The sequence below is a fragment of the Notothenia coriiceps genome, unplaced genomic scaffold (genome assembly GCF_000735185.1).
Source record: "Notothenia coriiceps isolate Sejong01 unplaced genomic scaffold, NC01 NC01_scaffold00035494, whole genome shotgun sequence".
Lineage (NCBI taxonomy): Eukaryota > Metazoa > Chordata > Actinopteri > Perciformes > Nototheniidae > Notothenia > Notothenia coriiceps.
Window position 1 is genome coordinate 10,452 of NW_011368195.1, and position 5,076 is coordinate 15,527.

The 5,076-nt window shown below is 37.4% G+C and overlaps 1 protein-coding gene across 1 annotated transcript in view; it reads left to right on the plus strand.

Annotated features, from left to right (window-relative positions):
- Window positions 1–3,242, plus strand: part of trim35-28 (tripartite motif containing 35-28) — a 5,193-nt gene extending 1,951 nt beyond the window's left edge. The window contains exons 3-6 of the mRNA XM_010791585.1: window positions 406–636; window positions 729–751; window positions 870–988; window positions 2,277–3,242. Of these exons, the coding sequence (XP_010789887.1) occupies window positions 406–636; window positions 729–751; window positions 870–988; window positions 2,277–2,812 (909 nt within the window). The 3' untranslated portion in view covers window positions 2,813–3,242. The remainder of the gene's footprint in view (window positions 1–405; window positions 637–728; window positions 752–869; window positions 989–2,276) is intronic.
- Window positions 3,243–5,076: the final 1,834 nt, after the last annotated feature.

A 5,076-nucleotide genomic window follows, 5' to 3' on the forward strand; every position in this document is an offset into this window, starting at 1 on the left:
CCACGGCTTCCACAGATGACATTTTTTTATGTATTTATTGTCAAAGCATTTAATATATTCATTGCTATCTGGATGTTAAGAGCATTCCATGGAATATAACAAAAACTGTTTCTGAAGTGAATTACCTACCCCACCTTTAAGTAAGCTATATGACATGGGGTGAGTAGTACACATCTCCAATAAAGCATCACACTTTTTTTATATAGTTTAAAAATGGTTGCCATAAAGAATAATTTCATAATTTCTTGCAATGAAATCTTGTAAAATAGAACATTTTCTCAAATCTCAAACAGGTCTTTATTAAATAGGTAAATGTTTGGAGGATGGAGACGGCACATACAATTTTATAATTCCTCCTTGTATGTAAAGTATTTAAGTAATATCTCTTCTCTTTAATCCATGCAGTATCAAGCTGAGCAGGCAGAGAGGCAGATCAAGGCTGAGTTTGAGAGGCTGCACAATGCGCTGGTCGCAGAAGAAGCTCTGTGCCTCAAAGCCCTGTCCGATGACGAGGGGCAGAAGATCGCCACCATACAGCGGAAGATCGACAAAGTAAACGAGGACATCGAGGCTTTGAAGGCGCTCTCTGAAACCCTGAAGAAAGAGATGGGCAATGACGATCTTCCCCTCCTGAAGGTAAGAGGAGGCACAAAGTTATGAAATGCATATGACTGTACCGTATTTATCTCTTACTAACTTATCTCACTTACTCTCTTTTAATTTTTTAGAAATTCCAGAAGTTAAAGAGAGAGTAAGTATCCGCAAAATACACTGGCAATCAAAACTATTGTGTGCTGTTAAATCTTTAAGTCTTTATTCTATTTTGTGAAGGGTTTCTTGTTAACTTCTTATTGCCATCTTTGCTTTAGAGCTCAGTGGACTCAGGACGACCCTTGCGTCCCTTCCAACTCGGTTTTGAACCTCGGCAAACATGTCGGTGCTTTGAGCTTCAACATCTGGAAGAACTTGCAGGCCCATGTCAAATATAGTGAGTAAACGACGCTGGGAGTTGGGATTGGCCTGCGGCTTTAAAAAACGTTGTGTCTTTACTGAACTTGTGTTTGTTTAATAAGTTTGATATTGATTTGACAACAAAAAAGCATTTCTTCAGACCTGGCTGTCGGACATTAAATGTGTCGTATCTACTTGAAACTTAGGTCTCAAAGTTAACACAGACTTAAATATTGGCACAAAAAGATACCACCTTCAATAGGGGTGTGAAACCTTCTCACGATCATTTTTGATTGTTGTGGTCACGAGTCATTTAAAAATTATTTATAGATTTTTTTTAAAAAGGGGCTAATTTCGTGCTGGTGCTAAAGGTTTGTTTGAAATAATGCTGTTTTATATTTGAAATAGTTACGGCAACTGATTACAATAATTTCAACACAACCCACATTTTTTAATTTTTTTTTAATCTTTAGGATTAAAATAACTATAGGTTATACAATAAAATAAAAATGCTGCATGTTACATGAATATAATTGGTTGGCGTAGTCTAGCTCTCTTTTTATTTCTCAGACATTTTGTGGGATCTTTCTACGATTCACACAAACATGCTTAACACAATTTTGACTTGAACCTAGATATTGCTACTGGTGGGCGGTAATACAACACAGCTTTAAAGAAAAAACATTTTAAATATTGATTTTTGGAAGTTGTGAATTGATTCAGAATCTTACATTTGTCCATGAGTTGCCTTTTTTATCCCAGTCTAAAAACATTGTATGTGACCAAACAAATGACTACTTTAATTTAAATACATGTATAGGAGCCAAAATGTTGATTTACTATTTTGATTATTTAATTGTTGAATTATGCGTAAAATATTGAATATTGGATATGGAATGGAATAGGTTGTTAATTAATGTCAATTAATTGTGATCCGCACACGCGGTTAAACAAAACAGCTGACTGACGCTGTGATTGCCTCAGCTGGTACAAAAGAGTCCTTCTGACGATACTCTGCGTTCATTTTGGTTGTGAAGCCATACGGTTTTTTGACCACTGCACAGAAATTATGAGTTTAAGTTGTTAATTTTATGTGACGTAACTGTCTCCATCATCATCTGGTAAGACACTTTTATTTGTGTTAAAAGAAGAGAACAGTGAAGAAAAGACATGTAAAGGATAACATGGAAATAAATGTACCGAAACAAACAAACAATATCTCTCTGTGTGATGTGTGAGCGCGTCAGCCAGGCGTAAACCAAAGGACAGAAAGGAGCAAAAACGAATTGCTCTTTTAACATAATATTGTCTCCTCCTGTGTGCAGACCCAGTGGTGTTCGACCCCAACACCGCCTCTCCCTGGCTCTCCTTGAACCCGGACCTGTCCTCTGTGAAGGAAAGCTCGGAGCGGCTCACCGTCCCTGAGAACCCGCAGCGCTTCGATCCCTGCGTCTTCGTCCTCGGCGCTGAAGGGTACAAGACAGGGAAACACAGATGGGACGTCATTGTGGGCGACAATCCCAAGTGGATTGTGGGAGTGTGCAAAGAGTCCGTGCCCCGTAAGAAGAAGTTCACAGTCTCTACTAACCGAGGTGTGTGGTCCATTGGACTGAGCAAAGGCGTGTACACCGTCTCCACCCCTGAGCGTACGGAGCTGCAGGTGGAGCAGCGCCCCGAGAGGATCCGCATCAAGCTGAACATGGATAAGGGAGAGGTGTCATTTTGGGATGGGGGCACGACGAAGCACCTTGTCACGTTAACACACAAGTTTGATGAGGAGATGTTCCCTCTCTTCGGCCCTGGGCTCTATAGTAGTCCTATGGTTCTGCCTCAGGGAAAGATAGCTGTACACACAGCATAGGCCGATTTACAAAACTAGGATTGGAAATAAGAATAAAAACCTTTTTACACACAACCTCTTTAAAATAAGATACATTTAACAAAATGTCACTATCAGTCAAACACTGATTGATTACAAGAAAATAAATGATACAAAATAATAAGGGATTGAACAATAAAATTGAGAAAAATAATCAGTGTATAGATAATCATGTGAAAAATAAAATTAATTGAATATAAACAGTTTATAAATTGGAAACTTCAGAAATTACATTTTTAGTTAACGTATAACTTTTCAAGTTCTTTGTTTATCACATAAACAACAATAACAGAGAAGCTGTCGTTTGCTATGGAAATCTTAAGTCTCAGTCCCTCTAACAATGCTAATCACCTAAAACTAAAAACAAATATATATGTAATAAAATAAAATATAAATAAAATATAGAAAGGGATAAAACTTCCATCCATCCATCCATCTTCTCCCGCTTATCCGTGGTCGGGTCGCGGAGGTAGCAGTTCCAGCAGAGAGCCCCAAACTTTCTTTCCCCTCATCAACCAGCTCTGACTGGGGGATCCCAAGGCGCTCCCAGGCCAGCGAAGAGATATAATCCCTCCACCTGGTCCTAGGTCTACCCCTCGGTCTCCTCCCAGCTGGACGTGCCTGGAACACCTCCCTAGGGAGGCGCCCAGGTGGCATCCTAACTAGGTGCCCGAACCACCTCAACTGGCTCCTTTCGACGCGAAGGAGGAGCGGTTCAACTCCGAGTCCCTCCCGGATGACCGAACTTTGCACCTTAAAACTTAAAGTTTCAAATTCTAGAAATAAAATCTATTTCTAATTCAAAGTACACAAAAGACGATAATGATATATTTCAGGTTCGGCATAAGGGACTCATGAGAATTAAAGCCTGTCTGCTGCATGATGCATCATTTGAGAAATTACTTCCTGAATACTGATGTTGTGTAAAAAAAAAAGAAAGAAAGAATGCAGAGGATAATCGAAGCCCAATATGTTGACATGTGCCTTTTGCTGGAGGAAAGTGGGTTGATCACTCTTTTGTTGCTACATTACTATGGACAGAAAGGAATACAAAATGACACCAAAATAACTGGGAACTTGGCTGACGCTGGTGCCAAAACTGATCACTTTTGAAGTGGTTAATAAAACATATCTCTAGACATCCATCTCTTGATATCTGAGGGTCAATAAATACAAATGTGAATGTATTTAAGTTGCTTGCTTTACTCGATTTTGGTGCTTTTATAGTAGTTACGTAATCTTTACATTTTTACTTTACACCATTTGAAGAATCAATTGAAAGAATTGCTGGGGAAATGTGCTTTAATCATTTGTTGTACTTTTATAAAATGTTGTTGATTTTACTCAAATATTGTGGTTTAAAATGTTAACCGATCTGTGCTGTTTGGTTTGTTGTATATTTGATCACTCACTACATCAATTGTGGGCTGGAAGTAGTCATGCTCAGTGACAGCTTGTATGATATAGCATACTACTACTACTACTGCTCTGAATGTGTTTATGCACAATCTGAATTTGCTGTCTCCATGTAATCACTTGTTTAATAAAAACCAATAAAATCTAATTAGTTTTCTTTATTGATTAAAATCACATTAACTGTCCTTACACGATTTAAAAAAAATGCTGCCTGGGATTTGATTATCTATCTAAGCATTTATTGTCATCATACACAAATATACAGTACAATGAGATTTTTGAGTACAACCGGTGGGCACACAGACACACAATAAAAACACATAAACAATCAAACAAGGGCTAATGATACATATCCTCATTATTGATATCTATATATTCACTATTTTGGGTATTTTGTTTATCTTCTACTGCTGTTATGTATATCTTTATTGTTTTAATAGTTTTTCTGCCCTCTATTTTTATTTTATTGTATTTACTTCTAATTCATTTGCAATGTTTTCTCTATGCTGCAATTTTTTCAAATTGTGTATATCTTATCTGATCTATCGCTGTGCAGTGTTGGGCAAGTTACTTCCAAAATGTAATATATTACATATTACTTATTACTCTCTTTTGAAAGTAATAAGTTACATTACAATATTACTGTCTCTGAAATGTAATGAGTTACACTACTTTAGTTACTTTTTTAGTTACTTTCACCAAAATAACCGCAAAAGAATAGCTAGGTATTTTAAATGCTAAAATGTAGTTTAGTACAGCTCATTATACATCCAGTGAAGGGCAATGTGGTATAGCATAACAACTGTGTAGGCCCTTAAGGCTACTAACAA